At 38.5% G+C, this 19,627-nt stretch overlaps 1 protein-coding gene across 1 annotated transcript in view; it reads right to left on the bottom strand.

Annotated features, from left to right (window-relative positions):
- IGF2BP3 (insulin like growth factor 2 mRNA binding protein 3) overlaps positions 1-16,516 on the bottom strand; it is a 167,625-nt gene extending 151,109 nt beyond the window's left edge. Inside the window, exons 1-3 of the mRNA XM_054017064.1 lie at positions 16,402-16,516; positions 15,635-15,812; positions 13,739-13,799 (exon numbers count right to left, since the gene is read on the bottom strand). Of these exons, the coding sequence (XP_053873039.1) occupies positions 13,739-13,799; positions 15,635-15,809 (236 nt within the window). The 5' untranslated portion in view covers positions 15,810-15,812; positions 16,402-16,516. The remainder of the gene's footprint in view (positions 1-13,738; positions 13,800-15,634; positions 15,813-16,401) is intronic.
- Positions 16,517-19,627: the final 3,111 nt, after the last annotated feature.

Here is a 19,627-nt window from a genome sequence, read left to right as displayed (position 1 = left end):
TGAATTATGGGAAAAACAGATTAGCAACAGTCTCCTGGAATTTATTCCACATCTGTAATCTCTCTATTATTTTAAGTCTACCATTTGAAAAAATTGCCTCTCCTTTCCCTACAAAAAGGGACAAAAGAACAAGAGCTTTCAGATTGTAAATAAATTCCCTATTACCTCAATAATAGAAAATGCACCCTCATGTTCAGCAAGATGACCAATATCTAACAATTTAATAGGTCTAGGTATCTGGAATGTGTACAAAATCTCTATGCAATAAGGCCTGGCCCTCAGACAAGATTTTGTATCAATCTAACTATTTGGATTAGTTTCAGAGTAGCAGCTGTGTTAGTCTGTATCCGCAAAAAGAACAGGAGTACTTGTGGCACCTTAGAGACTAAAATTTATTAGAGCATAAGCTTTCGTGGGCTACAGCCCACTCCTTTTATTTGGATTAGGAGCCCCTGGGGGCATGAATCAGCGTTCACGTCACACTCCTAGTCAGTATCCGGCCCAGGCCGGGAAAGCTAATGCTCCAACCAGCTGACCAAATTTGGTGATGAATCCTGGTCATGTGACACCTGAGGCATGTTGCGCATATTCTAAGAAGAAGCCCCCACCACCACACACTTCCCCAAGATAGCTATACCAGTACAATTCCCAGTGTGGATGCAATTATACCAGTATAGACTATTCCCCCTTCCTGTATGGGAATAAGGTTTAACCAGTCTAAACACAGTTACACTTTGTGCCTACACTGGGGCAAAAGGGGTGTGTCTGACTGCTCTAACTATACTGTAATAGTTAAATAATACAATTTGTGTCTAGATCATGTCCCCCCCGCCCCAGTGTATTTCTTTAAGGTAGCTTATTTCAGTATTCATATAAAACTATTTTTAGTCATAGTATTTTTCAGATAAGGCATTCAATAAAAGTTATCATAATTTAGTGTTTTACTTTTATGCTGTATTTGCGTAAGCTTTGTTTAGCCCACTGATTTAAACAATACTGTAACTCACAGAAATTTTAAAGATGTTAATTGAACATTTGCATCAGGCCTTACAAAAAGTGTCACTAACAAATTTTATTTAATTCCATTGACAAATTCAGCTGCTCACAAAAATATTACTCTGCAATACTTCAGTCATACTTAGTTTTACATTATATTTTAAGCTATCCCTCAGAAGCAGTTTATATTAAAGTAAGGTTACATGTATACAAAATATGTAAGTTTCCCTTTTACACAATAGTTGTGAATTCTATTTAACAAAATAAAGATTTTCATCCATTGGCTTCACAACAGTAGGAAAAATTACTATGGAGTTTATCAGACACATAGATTAAATGATAATTTAGCTCCTACCACCAACTTTCAAACAACTTATTTCCTTTCCTATTTTCCTGAAAATAAATATATTTTGAAGACAAAAGACATTATAACAACAAATATTGACCTTTTTTTTAAGCCACATACTGCATTGGTAAAAATGTAAGTGGTTTCCATGTTACAGTACAGTGTAAACCTAGAACGTGAGCTACTGTATAATCAGAGAACTATGTCAAAAGTTACAGTATGTTTCTACTATTTTGTCTACTACGCTATTCAAAGTCATGATATCTTTATATCTGTGTGTCCCCAAAGATAATCATAAAAGGAACACTGAAATTGATCTTAGCTTCATCAATTACATTTTTGACTTGCTACATATTTTCAATTACAGTGAACATTGTAAAATTAAATTGGTTTTATTTATTTTACCTTATTTGAGACTCACCAGAGTACAGCACAGCCAAATATATTATCCTGGTACCTGTTAACTTAGTAATATAGTTAAGAGTTTAAGGTTGTTTGTATTTATTGACTTGTAGGTCTACTAAATGCGCCTCATTTTATTTGCTGGATACTTAAAGACCTAACTAAGTAAGATCAATGTACTGATTGCAATGACTATTTGCCCACATTTAAGAAAACTAACCAATTTAAAAAAAAAAAAAAACCTGAAAAATGAGTCTGTTTATAGCTATGGAACTATATTACCACACAGAGAAGATATAATTTCTCTTCAACAATTACACTACAGTTTTATCACATTATAATTTTAGTAGTTCCATTATGAACGAAGATGTGTTATTTGCCATAGCAATGTGATAAACTTTCTGTACCACTAGGTATAACCCCACCCATCTCCCTTGAGACAGAAACTTGGACTTGATCAATAATGTAAACAGAAAACATTTAAAATCTTGAAAAATCAGCTATTCATCCTAAAATGAACAGGTTAGGACCCAAAATCAAGCCCCATTAAACTATGAAATGGCAATAAAGCACTAAAATACAGGATTACCCGAGATCATCATGAGGAAAGCTATCTTGGAATCTAACAAATGTTCAAAACCCAAGCATAAGATTATCACTATTTACTAGAGTTACTGTCCAACTTCTACATTAGTTTGCATAACAAAAAGATTGCAAAGGTTTAGTTTATTTCAGAACAGTGAATGCCTACTCCTCCAAGTACTCAACAAGACAATATAAATCAAATTAGCAGCAATAAGTAGAACTATAGTTATGAACCTCAAGACAGAGAAACTCCAAAATAAGTGGTTTAATAGAGTACACAGTTCTCAAACATATGCATGTTATCTATAGAGCAAAAGTAAAGTTCATAGAACTATATGTTAAAGATGGAAGAAATAGGGTCAGATCTTCTAATCAGCCCCTTAGAACCAGGCAAGATTTTCCTTAAGTGAATATTCACAAGAGCTTTATCTAGTTTAAGTCGAAATATTGCCTGTGACAGGGCACCCATATTGGTATTCAGAAAACTAGACCCCATTCTAAGCCATTCCTTCCCCACTACATTTTCAGGATTGTAGGAACTTTCTATGCTGAAGTGTCACTACATTTTTGACAGTATCTTACATGCCCAACTTTCCTAAGGTTCCGCCCAAAATGATTATAATGATGCAAGTCAGGGTTATTCAACAGAACTCCTCGCTGACACATGACCTTGCACATAATTTCAAGCAACCTGCAACAGTTAAAGAGAGTCAAAATTTTCATTTCAATAGCCATTTTGAAAACCTGTGGTTCAAAACATTCCACTGGTATAGACCAGAAAGCTGCCTGTAGCTCTAAGTAGTAAGATGGACCTCTACTACTGATCATGAATTCAAAAGTAGCGTCCCGGATTCTAAATCACTGGATTTAATCCCACGCACGCACCAGTATAGACTTGCAATAATTGGACTGTATCTGCACAGTGATGTAAACGTGGGGGTGGGGGGAGGCAGGGACAAAAGGCAATGTACATTAAAAATATTTGTCGAAGTGAAAGTCAAAGATATTAGTTTGTGGGTCTTTTTACTAACAAGCCAGGAAGAAACCCCACACACGTAAAGTTATCTTTACTAGCCAATGTCTACATACTTAAAGGAGTCAACATACTAATTTTAGTTCTAGAGCCTTTGCCATTATTATTTTGGCAAACAATTTGCTGTTGCTTATTCAACTGTTCTGTGTTTGAAACATTCTTAACAGTACTGTCCCATATAGCTGACAATGACTCAGTTTTAGTGGCACTCTACAGTGGACCAATAGAGTAGCTACGTGAGTATGAGTGCACACAAGTTAAAAGTTATACTAGAGTGCACTTTCCATTTCTATACTAAATGCAAGGTTTTCAGAGTGTTTAAGCAGCAAAATAAACACTGTTTCTTGGTTCAAACAGTGGCCAAATGCCCCAACATAGATATTTAGACAATCTGTGCAAATTCTACTACGAGTATTGGTCAAACCTACCAAAAATGCATATTTTTTGTAATTAGGTAGACTTATGCCAATGTGCACATAATAATCAACCTAAAATAAGGTTATTGAAGTAGAGCAGAACCTTACTAATTTACATTAATGGCTAGGAAGTCCTCTGAGGATCACCAAATTTGGGTACTTAGTGAATAAATGAACCAATAACACACACTCAAGTACCATATCATACTTCCATACTTTAGAAAATTGTAGATGGGGGAGGGGGATGTTATAATACTTAGTATACTATTAAATGTTTGTCTGTTTTTTTGTAAGAGTGAGTCTTCACAATATGAGACCTTGTTACATCACTCTGCTATTGAATCTTTGAGAAGTGGGATTAAACTGATCAGGAGTTTTGAGAGAATTATCAGTTTGGCAGATAGAACATAAATTAAGAAAAATAATTACCTTATCTATTAGAAAGGCAGCCACCTGCTTATACTTTGTTGTACTTCTCATTTGTCTTGTCTGAGTTATAATAAAATTTAGTGTTTATAACTTTTGCTTTCTGCTATACAGACTTAGACTTCCAGATCCCCTCATGTTAATTATCATCAAATATACAGACTGTATGCTCAACTATACACTTAGTTTCTGGTAACACGCAATTCAAATGAAATAAAAATCTAAATCTATACATGTTTACTTAAGTGTCCAACCTGGCAGAAAGATTACTGGTTCTCTTACAAGTGTTCTGGGTTAAGAACTTCTGCACATATGATGAAATATAATTATGTACAACTGCTAAATAAAAATGGCTTCTTTTAGGGCCAAATTCTGACATTCTTAATCAAGAAAGCTCCTGGTGACTTCAATAGAATTTTGCTTGATTAAGGCAAATTTTAGCTCTTTGTTAGTGAATTATACAATTGGGGGGAATATCTTAACATTCATTAAAAATCACTTCTGTGAAGCATGCCATATACACTGGTTTAACAAATTTTCTTGCTTTTTAGCGACTAGCAGTAAGACTGACTGGCATTGCTGTAAGATACTTTTAGTATTGAATTGTTTTCACTAGTTAGCTTTAAGAAAATTTAACAAAATTTACACTAACAAAAGGAACACACACTGGAAAGCTCTCTCCACACATAGGAATATTAAATGTTTCTATTAAGATCCACAGTCTGCGTATTATCATTGTCAACGTATCTGAATCAACTCACTGGAAGAGAAAGATGATATAAACTTAAGTGTTCTATACTGCAGTAATTCACACAAGCAACAGAGCACACATACAGCAAGAAGTCAGCCTGTGGACAGTACATGTGATATTAGCAACTAGACATTTGGAAGGCAACTTCAAAGTGAGTAATATGATTCCAAAAGACAAGAGATTTTTTTTAAGTTTCCTTCTGCCATTTCAGTGCTGCAACAGCCGCCATGATATATTCAGATTGTCAATGAACTTTCACAGGAAATTTCCTCCAGTAGTTTCCACCAGAATTATACTTACATTCTTTACTACTCACATGAGTAAAGAAGGGCAATTACAAAACAAGAGTGTTTGATATCAGCATGGTTTAAATTCAGAAGCTAAAGAAAGTCAGTGAACAGATAAAAATTCTTCCCTTCTAAACAATGTTAATTTTGAATATTTCTTATTCTAAAAAAGTAGAAAAAGAAAATGTTCATTAACTAGGTGCAACCTGTCTGTTTGTAAGCAAACAGCCCCATCCTGAAAATAAACTTCCATGTCACTTTAAACATAAAAAAAAAAAAAAAAAAAAAAGTGGAGGGGAGACAAATCCTAATTAAACTCAGGTTACTTTTCCTAAATTTCTTGTGCAGTCACAGTCCCAAAGTTAGGACCCAATTCTGAAAATTCATACTCATCTAAAAGCCTTCATGTGACTTTTGAAGACTACATAGGTGAAAAAAGTTTTGTAAGATCAGATCCCATGAGGAGAGAATTGTTATATAGTGTTTGTGTGTCACTCTCTCTTTTAACTAGTCCTGTAGCCTTGCTTATATTTAACAGGTTAGAATTCCTTTTTGATACCATAAATGTAGAATGATTACAGTGAAACATTAAAAGCTCAGCTTTATTCCGATTTAGTTTAAAACTAAATTATTTAGGCTAAGATTTCAGATAAATGCCTTTCTGAACACTTAAACTGAACACAACTAAAACCAAGTTTTGTAGACATACAGTGAACACCGTAAGTGCAGGTTTGCTATAACCAGAATTTCCATTCATACTTGACATGCACTAGTATATTTTAGAACTCTCAGAGTTCACCATGAACAAATACCACTTTTCAGTTTTACCTACATATACACAATATGAGAGTAACATCTATTTACCAAAACAGTAAAACCAGCTATTGCCAGGAGGGAAAGATTAGATACATAAGGTAGATTTACATATCTTAAAATAGCATTCCAAAAGTTCAGCTGAGCACGAAAATTAATCTTTCAAAAGTGAATATTCAACTCCAATTGTACTAATACTGAAGAAAGGAAATTTAACCAATTTGCTAAAATTCTTTAGACACTAAACCATTTTCTGTTTAAATAGCAAGTGGTTCATTGTGATGTAATCCTGATTAAAAGGCATTTTATCTGAAACATTGTTCTGCATATTATTGTCTGATTGTTTTGAAATACCATGATCACAAGCACTTCTCACACCAAAATGTAAAGATTAAAATAGAAACTGAAGTTCTTTCCCACCTTTCATGTTTGAACATTTTAATATTTCATTTCCTAATTGAAAAATGAATTATTCTTTGTATAATTTTCGTAATTTATGGTCTTGTCAAATTATGATTATAAAACACAACTACTTCTCCACCCAAGTGTTAGAACCAAATACTCTTGATTTTGAAAAGAGCATCTTATTTTGAGCAATCATAAATATATCTTTACAGAAGGCCATTTTTTAGTTGAGTACAACCCCACTATACCTAAAATAAAGAGGCGACATCTAACAGCAGTCGGTATGCAAACAGAAAGGGGGCTAGGGAAGATTCCTAAAGAAAACTATACAGAACACAAGGTAACTTACATTCTGTATTTCAGACCTTTCTCATAATAACCATTTTGAAGGGGAACTAGCTTTTGCAAAGTGATTCGAATACAAGTGTGCTGTGTTTTAGTTTATACTATAGATTTTCTATTGTAAACTTATGATGAATATCCTCTTCTGTAGGGGAACATCATTCATTTGACACTAAAGTACTATAGGTATAAAACCCATAATGCAGGTTATTTCCAGCAGCCTACAGAAATTGATTCATAATATACATAGCTACTTCAACATTAAGATAAATAATAAACATATGCAAACTAGTTTGCATCTTGACTTGCTAATAAAGTGGGTTAAAGAAAAAAAGATGACTGTGATTAAATAGATTTTAAAAGCTGTGAAAATTGTCTTAACCTGCCAAAAGTAAAACAGAAGTTTTACTGCACAGACAGTATTTAAAAGCCAAAATGGTCCTTTCGGTAGATCAACTGAGAAAAGGAAATAGCAGTTGCCTCAGTGGCAGGTTAAATGGACAGGTAGATTGGAAATTACAGACACAGGTAAGCATGGAACTACTTACTACTACCTCCATCCCAGCACATCACAAGCTTCAATGTAAGACCACGTGACATTCTATTATATGCTGCAACTCTTTTTGAAACCTTTTGCCCTATTTAGGTAGGAAAAGGAAGGCTCACACACAGAAACAACCATAGGATAGAAGGCCAGAAAAATATATATGCTTGATAACTGGCAAAATACACAAGTAGACCCTTTAGGCTCAGGTTTAAATATACGTCCTAAATATTCCACTTGACAAAGCCAGTTTTCCAAAAAATATTGATTCCTTCAAAAGTGAGGCAGGAACAAAAGACACATTTGTATACCAGTTTTCATCAGCAGTTAACTCACAGTTTTTACTATGTACTGCTTTATGCAGATTTGACAATCAAAGAATTTACTGACTCACAGATACATGAATAGATTTTTATGTATACAGAAATTTAGAAAGCACAAAACTGAAAGAATACATTGAGGTTTTCTGGGAAAGTATTATGGAACTGTATTTCAACTTTTTGTAAATACTTGTACTGTGTACAAATCTTCCTATGTCTTATTCTCAGAGAAAAATGAAAAGCAATTTCTTTATTTCTGCTTCATAACCTCTAATATTTTGTAACCAATTTCAATTTATTTTCATTTCTTTACCATTTTTTTAGAATGGCTAACTCACAGCCTACATGGCTCGTACAACACAAAGCGTTAAATACACAAAACGTACCAAAGATATGTCTACACTGCAACTAAACACCCACAGCTAGTCAATATCAGCTGACTTGGGCTCAAAAGGCTTGGGCTGCAGGGCTGTAACACCGTGGTGTAAACATCTGACTTCAGGCTGGAGCCCAGACTCCGGGACCCTACCCCCTTTCAGGTCCCAAAGCTTGGGCTTCAGCCTGAGCCCAAATGTCTACACAATTTTACAGCCCCATGAGCCTGAGTTAGCTGACACAGGCCAGCCAGAAGTGTTTATTACGGTATAGACACACCCCAATAGTCTTCTGCACCTGACACGCCATACTTGCCCAAACAGCAAATCATAACACGTCTATCCACTCTCTATGCTGTCACACACTGCCTTATCAAAAGGCCAAAAGGGGGGGAAAAAAAAAAAAAAAGATACTCTTTGGACCAAGAAAGGAAGCAACTTCCAAAGTTGAGGATCCACCACAGAAAATACTCTGCCACCAAGCTCCCTATATCCTCTAAATTGGGGGTATATTTGCTCCCCTGATTACTTCTCTTTTTGTGATACCTCTCCTAGTTGCAATCTCTTGTGTAGCCAAGTCCCAAACCATTTAAGGATTTATATGCCAATCCCCTAAACTCCACCCAGAAACTAATTGGAAGCAAGGAAAGACTCTAGAGCACAGGAGTAACGTTCTCTATGCAAAGTACCACTTATGAAGTAGGCATTTGTATTCTGTAATAATTTCAGCTTCTGAAAGGCCTCAAGCTGTACCCCCATGTAGAGAGCACTGCTGTAGTTTTCAGGGAGTTTAATTACTATATAGAATAAAAGCTGATTAACCACTCTCTGACCATGTTTTACAGTCCTTTAATTATGCTTTACTTAAAATGATTCAAGTTTAGCATGCCTGCAGAGTTGAAGGTCTACAATGCTGAGAGGGAAAAAACATTTAAAGCTTACCCTAAAATTTAAATAAAGAGCCATGTGCTTTTTATAATTCACCCCACTTTAAGAGAGAGAAAAAAACGGGTGATCTTATGTGCACCTCTATCTTATTGTGAGAATACTAATCTAGGATCTACAAAAATGCAATTTCCCACAATCTAATTATCCATAAACTGGGTAAATAATAGTCTATACTCACTATAACTACATACTGCATGCCACAACAACTGGCCAAATTTATGTTTTCCACCATTAATAATAATTAACTTCCCTTAAAAAAAAAAAAAACCCACTATTCACATCTTCAAAAACAAATGTAGATATGAGGCACTAAGAACCAGACTTGCTAAGCAGAATTTTGACTCCTAATTCCTGCAACAGATTCTCGCTCATTTTGAGCCATGTGAGATATTCAGTCACGTGCTCCAGCCCCTCCATGTAACAGACACTGAGCATAACGAACAGATCACTAATATGTCATAAAACAAAAAAGTGCTCTGTACTTTGCAATTTTATGTACTTATGTACAGTGTACTAACCCCATGTGACGTTAGCATGGTGTTCTTATCCCTGCCTTATAGTCACATACTATACCAAAAACAAAAATCCACAAGTATTGCGTCCCTAACTTAAAAATCTGATCACTTGGAGTATAATCACCACATATAGTTCAATGACCCCTTAGCATTTCAGATATAAGACATTCATCCCCTCGCTCCCAACACATATACCATGTTCATGTTAAAATTATACTCAAATTTTAATCCACAACTGACAGTATGAAGCTCATATGCATCTCACTAAACAATTTTATTTAAAAAAGGTCTATTTCTTCTCAAACCAAACTTCACATTAATTGAGATTTTAGGTGAAGTATAATTAGAAGCTTATTTAGGTTTCCTGTAACAGAGTTACTAGTGGCCAAAATTACTGGTTAAAATGCACTGACTGTGACCTATCTGCTGTACCTCATCATTCCTCCCCCACTACCACAAAATAAATAAATTATATATATTTTAAAAGGCATCAGATTAGGATTTGTTTTTAAAAACAAAGCAAGAGAGACAGAGGTGGAACAGTATCTATCCTCCCAGCTAGAAAAGTGCCTCACTAGTACCATAATATTTGAGTTTTAAGTGTAAACTAACGTTTTAAGCTCCTAAAAAGATAGTCACAGCAAGCTTTCCCTAAAGCAAAAAATAAAATAAAATAAAAAATCCTAATTTTAGGTGAAGGTCTATACATTTGTCAGAGATTTAAGAATGTTCTCAGAAATTTTAAAGGACTGACTCAATGTGCAATGCTCAGGTAGCTAGTGTCAGCTCCCTACCCTTCCCCCCACTAAGCTAAACTGCACATCACACCAGTGACATCAGTGCTATCTGAATAATCAGATTGCAGCATGTACATTGCCCCACTAGATACCAGCTGCTCTTGAGTCACAGAAAGGGGGTCCCTAAAGGGCTCCACCACAAGTGTACATATATATCAATCTTGCTGCATTTTTGTTTCTCAAAACAAAATTAATGTGAAGGGTTGATCAGAACTAACAATGCTCTGTGTTCTCTTGAGAAGCATGACTAGCACTCAAAATTGTTACAACACCTTCTCCAAGTTTTGAATGAAGTGACTTAAAGTTCTATGAAGTACTGCAATAGCCTTCCATGATTCATAAGGTCTGAATGCAAAAATTCCACATTTCCCTTTCACATTCCCTTGAGATTTCAGTAGTAAATCAGGAATAAACTTTTGGCTTATGAAACAGCAGGCACCTCCCACCCAAAAATCTCCACCCTTCTTGCAAGTAAACCTTTACCAGCCCTCCCCCACCCCAACTACAGTTGCAATGTACCCAGCATCTATCTTAACGCTTCAGTAGGCATTCCTCAGTACCATATCCCCAACCTGCCTTTCACAGCAGGTATAAAGGTAGTTTTTGCAAATGTGGGTGTGCCCACTTCAGACTGGAATGTCCAATAAAGTTTGGAATACAGTGACTACTGGGTCTAAGAATTTCACTTTGAATAACAAACCACACTTCGCAATGTCGAGTCTTCTGGACACACCACAACATTATGGGAAACCTAACTGACACCACCTCTTGACCTTCCTTTCCACGATAAGGTTATGGATTACCAGCTCCCTACCTTCACCCCTCATATACAACCTCACCAGCCTCTGGGGGGGGGGTGGAGAAATGCAGGCAAATGCAAAAATAAATATTTTTAAAAACTGAGTAGGAACTTCCCACTCAGCAGCTACACAGTGATAGAGGTTAATACAACAGTATACACTGAACGATTTAAATGCACTACAAACAACTTTTGCTGTTATTCTTATGAAGCAATAATTTGATCATGCTGTTAATTGTACGGCTATGCATGCTAAAAGAAGGACATGACCTATATTCCATATAATTTTCTTCACTGTAACATCTATTTAAACAAACAAACAAAACACACTGGTACAAGCTGGGCTCCATGGAAAACTAACCCTAGACTTTCAACATACTAACAAACTGGGTGGGTCTTTTGACCACCACCACACAGGATTCTCCACAGCACTGTGACTGACTACCTCATTAACAAGTATATTTGCCACACTTACCAGGTACAGATATACAGGCTTTTTTAAAATACATCTCTTTCACAGCCATACTTTGAACACATGTAAATAATCTCTTTTTTCCTAAATTACTTATTTAGCTCAACGTTTAAAGGCTTAACTTTTAAAGGTATCTAGTAACTCTGGAAACATAACAACTAGGCAATACTTAGAGAGATCCATGGTAGGAGGGGGGGGGAAATCAAACTTGTTGAGCTGGTGCCAGGGAAATACTACATAGTTTTCAAAGGAAAGCAAGGAAAACTACTTTTGCATGGATGTTACTGAATTCATTTTAAAGTAGATTTCTACAGGCAAGAATTTTTATTTTCAATTATGAGAAATGCAATTTAATTTTCTATAAAAAAGTTCAAAAATATTCTGATCAGACACAGCATGTTTAAATAATGTTTAATACACATGGTTTGAAGTGGGAAATATTGATATTTTGGTAACTAAATATTCATAAAAATACAAAGATGAGTATGTACCTGTATCCCTACAATATATTTTGGAAACTTAACTTTACTCTCAAGTTTTATATAACATTTCTTCCAATAAATTACAGAATTACAAACAAAAAAAAAAAGGAAGTTGTAGAAGAGAAAGTGCTAATTCACACACAAATATGAAAACATGCCTAACCCCAACACAAAGAACAATGTGTTGTTATACTTTCAGTTGAACTCTATTAAAAGCAGGGAAATACGCAATTAAACACATCAAAAATGGTACAGAAGTTTTTCTAAACTACATTTGTGATTATAAAATTAGTGTGTTTAGAATGGTGTATGTATCAGTGCACTTTTTGTATGTCCTTCAAATTAATAAATTTCTGTTTACAACTTAATTGCTATATTGGCATATATTACAAAGACTGGAATGTACTTTTGAGACTGATCAATTCCTACATTTGCCATTGCATTTTCTTCTATTTAACCCTAATAACCTTTGAAGTATACAAGAATGTATTTAACCAATATAATACATTCAAAAAGTTGAATATATGCTACTGTAATTTGCAGTTGACACATTCATCTTGCATCATAAACAAGACTGCATATTACATTAGTTTCCAAATAACAAAACTAACCAGACACTATAAATACAAAGACTTTCCTACTAGCATTAAACCAACAAAAATCCCACAATCATACTTTCTCAAGCAAAGCTTCCCTCCACTGCTAAACAAAGATTAATCCCACAATCAGATTTCCAACAATAAAGCAACTAATATTTATACACACCTTTTTAATCAACTGTTTGAGAAATTCTGTCTTTTTGTAAAAGTCTAAGGGATGTGTTAGGAGCACTTTTTAAATAAAGTTATTTACTCTGGGAAGTATGGCTGTTTGTACAATAGAGGGCAGGAACAAGTAAGTGCAAAGTTTGATCTATTTTGTTATTACTCTCTAGAAAACCTAGAGTGCAGTATAATTTAAACATTTGTGGGAAAAAAAGCAGAATACAATGCTCTAGGTAGTACAGAAGTACTAGTCTGATTTGCTGCAAAAATCTGAGCATTGTTTTTTCACATCAGGCCCACAAAACTACATGCTACTGAGCCCTGAAGTACTCACTTTGCAAAAATGAAACACACACATACATGAAGTATGCATAAATCATGTCTTTACTAAAGAGAAATCGGCATTTCCTCATATGTCTGTACATGCCAGATCAAAACAGTAAAGAAAAATTCCTCCTTAAATCTAGATGAAACTTACACCACTTAGCTATAAAATGCTGCAGCCTCCAGCATGGCAGGATCAAAAAACTGTATGTATACAAGTATATTTACAAGATGCTTTTTGTTGCAGAGCAAAGCTCACATGCTTGCCTGTTACACAGTTCAAAACATCCCATTTCATTTCCTGCTAACGCACAAAATGTAACTCTTCTCGGGAATTTAAAATTTTTAATAAATTGTCATTCAATCACAACCTGCTTCCTCCATGAAGAGAGTTGGTTTCTATAAATCCAGTGCAGACTGATAATACATTACATTAAAAATATAAGGGTAGAATTCTGGAATTATTTCTGATATCATGGTCGGTTTTTAGTTTAATAAAAGTAGCTCATTTATCCACAAAGAAGGCAAACATAACAAGCATTTTTTTTTTAAATTGTGGTAGACTGGTCATCGAGGGCAAGAAAAAACATTATTTACCTTTGTCTTTTAGGGACTGAATGTTCAACTTCTATGAGTTTACCATGCAGTTCCACTTTACCTGCAAATACAATCAAAATTAGGGAGAAGTGTTTTTAAGTGTGTTTGAATGTCTCCCTCTCTCTCTCATCTCCCCAACTTTCCCAAATTTAATTTGTGGTGTTTTAAAACAGCACAGGAAATTAAAAGTGCAACATGTTAGCTTATTCATTAATAACTGGTGTTGCAGTTTGCCACTATGCTGCTGCTATCACAAGCCAAGGACGTGAATTTTAATAATTCCTTTTAGCACAATAATTGTCCGAAGAGGTAAGTGAATGACGCTGTTTTAAAGTGGACCTCTTCCTATATTTGAGCCATTTTCTCCAAGGGCTCTGTAATATAGATACACACATTTCGATCAGATGAGCTGATCAGGGCCCTTCAGCCCAAAGAGAGGAGACAGGAGGGATTGGGAATGCTTCAAGGTTGTGTGAAAATGCTTGTGTCTTCCCTACTTGCCTATTCTGGGCAGGGCACCCCTCCCTCCCCCGGCTACCTCCAACGCGTCCCGCAGGGCGACAGGCCTCAATTTAAACTTCATGGCATTTTCTGGAGGGAGATGGGGGTGAAGAGAGCGCATTTCAGAAGGACTCCCGCAGCCCTGGGAACCTCCCCCCTGAAGCCTCTGCAAACCGTATTAAACAGGCAACATTACATTTTACACAAAAACAGGATGTAGAGGCAGAGAGGCGGCCTGGCTCCTGCAACCGGTGATGGGTGCGGGAGAGGCAGTCAAAGGGAAAGCGAAATAAATAATCCCGAAGGAATGCAGCCCTCTAGGGCCCGAGCCCTGCCAGCCCCTCTGGCCGGCGCGGGGAGGGGGACGATGGCTTTTCCCTCCCAAGTTTGGGTTACTCTCCTTCCCTGCAGGGAAAGCTACAGCATGCGTCGCCTCTGTGCAACAACCCGCGTGGGGCTGGGAGCTTCGCCAGCCAACTCCTTCCAAGTGCACCCAGAAGGCGGCTTCTGCCAAGCCCGCAGCCTGGCTGCCGGGGATACACGCTGGGCAGGAGATGCGGGGCCAAGAGCGCCTATAGGTGCGCGCTGTATATACAGAGCAAGGCTCGTCCGCCCCGCCGTCCTTGCACGTTATGCCGGAAGCAGGGCTCACTTTCCCCCCCACCCCCCATCGCCAGCCTTGCCTTCGCACCATGCAAACATTAAATCGCATGGCCTCCCCCCCTCCAAATACTCCCCCACCCCCAATTCCCGGGAGGCTCGTAGAGAAGCCAGGCTTTTCCGTCGGGGGCGGGAGGGGGTATAGGGGAGCCACATCGTGGTAGGTTTCTGGGCCCAGGCTGCTGCCTCTTGCCCTGGCCTGTTGTGAGCGGGGGTGGGGGTGGGGGTGGGTGGGAGAGGAACACCTCCTTGGCCGCCTTCCCCGCCGCTAGAGCCAGCCAGCCTAGCGCCCCCCGGGCCCCCTCCCACAGCCCGCATGGCTGCAGCGTAACCCCCGGGCGCGAGGAGCTGCGGAGGCCAGAAGGCGGCTGGGTGTCAAACGGCATCGAGCACGTTACCTGCCGGCGTGCCCGGGATCCGCAGCCCCCCAGCCCCGGCCGCCTGCAGCCCGTGCACACACAGCCCCCGCGCGGCCCGGGGAGCCGGCTCTCGCTTCGCCCCCATCCCCTTGGCAGGGAAAGGGGCAGAGGCAGATTCCGCCCCCCCCCCCCGCTCGGGTTGAACCGGCGAGGTAAAGGGGGGGTCAAATGGGTGGGGGAGAGAAGCTGGGGGACAGAAGGGGACCCTCTCTGTGGGTGGGCAGGAAGCAGATGGCGAGAGGTGCGGGGGTGGGTGCCCGGGGCCGGCGTGGAGGGTACAGGGGGCCGGGGGTGGAGAGCGCCCGGAGGGACTCACCTGAAAGTGCTTCGATGGCCTTCATAGCCCAGTTCTCATCGGGGCAGTCGACGAACGCGTATCCCGTCTTCACCAGAAACTGGCCGCTGAAAGGGATCTTGGACTCCTTAAAGAGACTTTCCAGGTCCAGCGGGCTCACGCTCTCGCCGAGGTTGCCGATGTACAGCTTATTCATGGTCTTGTTCGTTTAAAAAAAAAAAAAACACAATCCACACACGCCCAACAACTTACAGCCTCGGCTTGCAAAATAAGGTGGGGAGGGGGGATAAAATAAAATGCGAAGGAGGAGAGAGAAAGAGAGAGAAAGCGAGAGCGAGGTGAAAAAAATCAGATCTGCAGCCTGAGTCCCTCCCACCCTCCCTTCGTCTCTCGGGGTAAAAAAACTGTATCCAAATCGGAATCCGGAGTGTTTGCTGTGTGATCCGGGCGCGGAGGGGAGAAAGGGGGGGAAACACCCAGCTTGGGGACCAGGATGGCGGGCGGAGAAAGGAAGGGGAAAACTACTTTTTTTGTCTTGCCCCCAAGCCCGTTTGGCAGCGGCAGCAGCAGGCGGACTATGAAAATGTCACACTACGTGCATGCTGGCGCCGCCTCTCAATTAAAAAAAAAAAAAAACCCAGAGAGGAGGGTGAGGGGAGTGGAAGAAAATTACTTGAATATTCCGGCTTTTTGAATGAGCCACGTGTTCAAACTACAAATCAACTTCTCACGTGAGGAATCCCAGCGCCTCAATTAGATAGTAGCTGTAGCTCGGCTCTCACACTCACCGGAGGAGGAGGAGAGACTGGGTGAGGGACAGGCAGGGAGGAGAGAGCCTGGCTGCACACACAGGGACAAGTTTAGAGAGGGCTGCTGCTGCTGGGGACGAGAAAGAGGGAGCTCAGGAGTTTGATGGGCGCCGGCCCTGAGCGCGTGTTCCCGCTCTGCCCCTAGTCACTACTGTTGTTGACAGCGGCTCGGACCCCTTCGCCGAGCGCCACAAATAACGCCCGGCCTCGCTTGTCTGGGGCCAACCTCTCCGAGCTCGCTCCCCTGCAAGCGTGCACAAACAGCGGGGAGAGGCGAGGACGCGCTGTCTCTCGGGGCGGGTGCAATCGCCGAGGGGACTCCAGGAAGGAGGGAAAACATGCCATATAATGCCCACGCCTCCCCCTCCTCCTCGCTCCCCGTGATGCGAAGCCACCGTATTATTCATAGGGGTCGTTCGTGCAAGCTCCGCTGCTCTGGCAAGATGGCTTGAGCACTTTGTGTGGGTGGGTCAGCGAGGGGAGGGGTACTTAGGCAGGCTGCGTGCTGCTGGGGTAATATTCTTATTCTTATTAGCAGCGCCCTGAGCGATCTCTCTATGCGCAGCACCTTTGCCTGCGATTTCATGTTTGGTGGCTTTCGGGCTCTTGTTTGCCATTGGCTGCGCGCTGCAGAAAGACAAGGGACTAAATGAGGGAGGGGAGCGGGAAGGGGGAAATTAGGGTCTTTCCAGCCTCGAAGGAGCCCCCCATCTGGTAATGTTTCTGGCGGGTCGATTAGCGTGGGTTGCAGTGTCTCTAGAACTGAGCAGTATGGAAAAAAGGACAAAGGGGCGGAGGGTGGGGGTGGATGGAGGACAGTTGGGGCATGATTGAGAAGTGGGAGAGTCCAGAGTGAGAGAATAACGTGCTCTTCTAGTTCCTACCAAAAGAAAAATGTTTCCTTCTTTCTTTTAATCTAGTTAATGGTGGCTTTTAGCTTAGAAAATGTGAAGAATGACCAACCAGCGTTACCCTAGGATGGTAATAACACACCCAGCAATTTAAAGATTTTTCCCCCTCCCCCTTTGGTTTAAAGAACCATTCATAATTTTTAACATTTGTAAAGAGTACAATGGTGGGTTTGTGGGGGGAGGGGGTTTGGGTGTGTGGAGCCTTTCCAGTGCAAACAAAATGTTGCCTGAAGATGAAGAAAGGATACGGAAATGAAAGCCAGCATTGTATTTAATATAGCAATCTAGTAGGTTTTGTTTAATAATTCAATGCACTTTAGTGGAAGGTTTCTTTTATTCCATGGTTGATTTTTTTGTGGTAGATTTTAATAGGTATTCCATGGAAAATAGCTAAGTACGTGTATTAGTTAACAGTGAATGAATTTCCACATGTGCTGTAGTTTATGTGGAAATACGCATAAAGAGAAATACCTTAAGGCTTACAGTTTTGTACCTCATTTCTACAACCTACAAAAGTAAATACATGTAATTTAATTTAACTTGAAACTATGTTGTTGATGAATGTTGACAAGTTCTTTTGTTGTTTATACTTTGGACACTACAATCTGAATGTACTGTTACACATGGTTTACAAAAGGCACAGTAAAGACAGTTATTGAAGATTTAGCACAGAGTGGTATAATTCAATGTGGCATTCCTTAAAGTAAGAACAGTAGTTAATGTGAAACAAACACATATGGATCATAACATTTCAGTTTAACTTTTGAGGCATAATTTTTCATAAGCCAGTATGTATAATTTTACAAGTGCTTATCAAGAAACTAATCTCTGTCATTTAAATCCATTGTTTAAATTGATGACTTTTACTTGTAGTAGACAAAGGGTATTCTTGTGTACCACTCTTTAGACCTTATACACAACTTCTATTTTGTAGAAAATGGGCAAATAGTTCCTTAGGTTAGATAATCTTCACTCAACAGTACCAGTCTGTTCTGGACAAGAAATTTTTCTTAAATGAGCTTGTATTTATTGTAATATCTTGTAAAGTCTGATTAAAAGAGAACACCTGCATCTTGATTTAAAAAAAAATTATCTATTAGTCAAAACTGCAAAGTGGTTTAGTCAGTGTTCTCAAAGTATCTAGTGTTATTCTTTAGAACTTTGATTTGTATTGAATTTATCAATCCATCTCCATGTGCTCTTTTCTACATGTGTGGTCTAAAAAGCACTTTGCATATATTTTCTCTTTACACTGTTAAATGTAGGATGTATACATTTTATTTAATGTTCTAGTTAGCTAATCTGTTTTGCTACCCACTTTTTTCTTTAGAAAAGTCAGAAGTGGGGATTTAAGTCAAACCATACATCAGTTATCCAACAACAACAACTTACAAATATTTAATTGTCCACTGTTCGAGGGGAAGAAGAACCCTGCATATTATCAGCCATATATACTGGAAATATTTTTATAACACAGGGCAAAAACATTACTTAGCAGTTTATACAGAACTATATTGTTTTCTTTGTAATGCAAAGAAGTGAATTAGTGTTTTCAAAATTAAATTCTAAATATTAACATAAAACATTGTTTGCTATTAGATAAATAGGGCCCTTCTGAATACCATATACAAATTTAATTTAAACACCCAAAATTTAATTAGATGACCATCTTTTTGATATAAAACTTATAATTTGATATGTAATTTATTTTGTTAAGCCCAAATAAAATATTTTACAATATCATTTTATAGTTAGATCTTTAGCAAGCCTAGTATGCTAGAAACGTGTGGCTCCAGTTTTACCAAATTTCAAAACATTTGAGTTATGTTAAAAGTACGTACAACAAAAATTAAAGTAGTTACTGAATTTTACCCTATATGAGGAAGCTGAATGAGACTAACTTTTAATTGGCTCAATTTCCTTTTAAAACAATATTTTCATAGGAAAATTAAAAGTAACAACTGTACTAAAGTTTTATCGCTTGTGTAACAGAAAGTGTAATCATTTATCTAAAGCTTCCCCTCCCCCCAGTGACAAAACATGTGCTACCTTTACAGATGTCGAGAGAAAGACTGTTGAAGAAATTATTTTCCTCATAATACTAGTACACACAATAGATTTATATGATGCAATAGTACTTGCCATCAGATGTGGATTTAACTAATACTGCTCTGTCTCAGGGTTGTAAAAAAAAAAAGAAAAAAATTTTTTAAAGATACAGGTGAGTATGTTCTGAAGATAATTCTATTTTATAACATTATTTAATCTTTTATTTTAAGTTTCTGTTTAAGTGA

This window comes from Malaclemys terrapin, chromosome 2 (assembly GCF_027887155.1).
Source record: "Malaclemys terrapin pileata isolate rMalTer1 chromosome 2, rMalTer1.hap1, whole genome shotgun sequence".
Lineage (NCBI taxonomy): Eukaryota > Metazoa > Chordata > Testudines > Emydidae > Malaclemys > Malaclemys terrapin.
This window is presented reverse-complemented; position numbering and strand designations above follow the sequence as displayed.